At 37.6% G+C, this 1,211-nt stretch overlaps 1 protein-coding gene across 1 annotated transcript; it reads right to left on the bottom strand.

Annotated features, from left to right (window-relative positions):
- Positions 1-6: 6 nt before the first annotated feature.
- Positions 7-1,150, bottom strand: LOC107736107 (prolyl 3-hydroxylase 2-like; the record flags this gene model as incomplete). The annotated part of the gene is made up of 3 exons (XM_016547603.1): positions 7-370; positions 459-621; positions 1,082-1,150. Coding segments are annotated over 3 exons (400 nt in total), but the record flags the coding sequence as incomplete, so codon positions are not given.
- Between the last annotated feature and the right edge of the window lie 61 nt (positions 1,151-1,211).

The following is a 1,211-nucleotide window of genomic DNA, read 5'->3' as shown; positions in this document are numbered from 1 at the left end:
TTTATTGTCAAATATATATAACCCAAATCAAAACAGACATACTGAAACAAAGGCACAAACACATGCACACACTCTCACACTTATAAAGACATAACCTGTGAAACAGTCTGGGATAAAAATAAACTAGTTTTCATGAAGAGACAGTGAGGCATTTGATGTCCATGGATGTCTCTTTGCTGATTGGCTCATTCATCTGTCTTTCTTACAGCTCATCCCGCCTGCCTGTCACTCTTTCTCTTTCTTTGCTCCTCTCTTTGCCTTGGCTTCTTCCGCTGCGGGCAGATTTTAAGGCGCTCTCGCCCTCACCCTTCTCTTCTTTTACTACACTTTTTCCATTTGCAGCCCATAATTCTTCAGCTTCCTCACGTTCCTAAGATGAAAACATATGAGTTAGTGTACAAACATACAACACTTTTCCTCTTTTAGTTAGTCTTCAAGTTTCCATAACAGTTTCTCACCATATCTCTGTGGTGCTTTTCAGTGGTGAACCAGAGCGTCAATGCACATCGTCGACCCGCCGTTACTGCAGTAACACCATGGGGATTGACTGGTCCTGATGTAAATCCAACCAGTCGCCCACATTTTGGCTTAACCATTGCCTGGGAGAAAAAAAACGAGATGCTGAGATTAGGTCTCATTCACTAATCATGCATATGCACTAATTTGTGTGTAAAATCTGAGTATAGCAAATCATGGTTCAACAATAACGTTTGCACTAAAATTCATTCTTAATTTACGTATGCAAAAAGGTTGTGCAGATATGACTAACCTAAGGCACAGTTTAGAATACTCCAAATTCATTATATTAGAATGAGGTTAAGAACAAATTAATGGGTGTACGCATATGTTGTGAATTAGACAAAAAAAATTGTGAAATGCTCTCCTGTGCGTACAAATAAGAAAAAAATCCATGAAGTTATTAGTGAATGTAATGGGAAGACCCATTATTTTTAATGTTATACAGGAGATTTTTACATCCTTATATACTGTGTTAGAGATAGCTTATGAGAAATGTATAAACATGGATCTAAATAAAAGAAAATCATTTAGTGAATACTGGGATGAAGAATCTTACAGTGGCTGTTTGGCATCTCGATCAGCGAAAAAGAAATCACCTCCTTCAAAATCATCATTCAGGTAAAGAACTGCACTGCAAAGGCAACAAGATAAACAAAATCACAGTGAGTGCATAACAGAAGAGTGTGGAAAAA

The sequence above is a fragment of the Sinocyclocheilus rhinocerous genome, unplaced genomic scaffold (genome assembly GCF_001515625.1).
Source record: "Sinocyclocheilus rhinocerous isolate Xijiao unplaced genomic scaffold, SAMN03320098_v1.1 C36500251, whole genome shotgun sequence".
Lineage (NCBI taxonomy): Eukaryota > Metazoa > Chordata > Actinopteri > Cypriniformes > Cyprinidae > Sinocyclocheilus > Sinocyclocheilus rhinocerous.
This window is presented reverse-complemented; position numbering and strand designations above follow the sequence as displayed.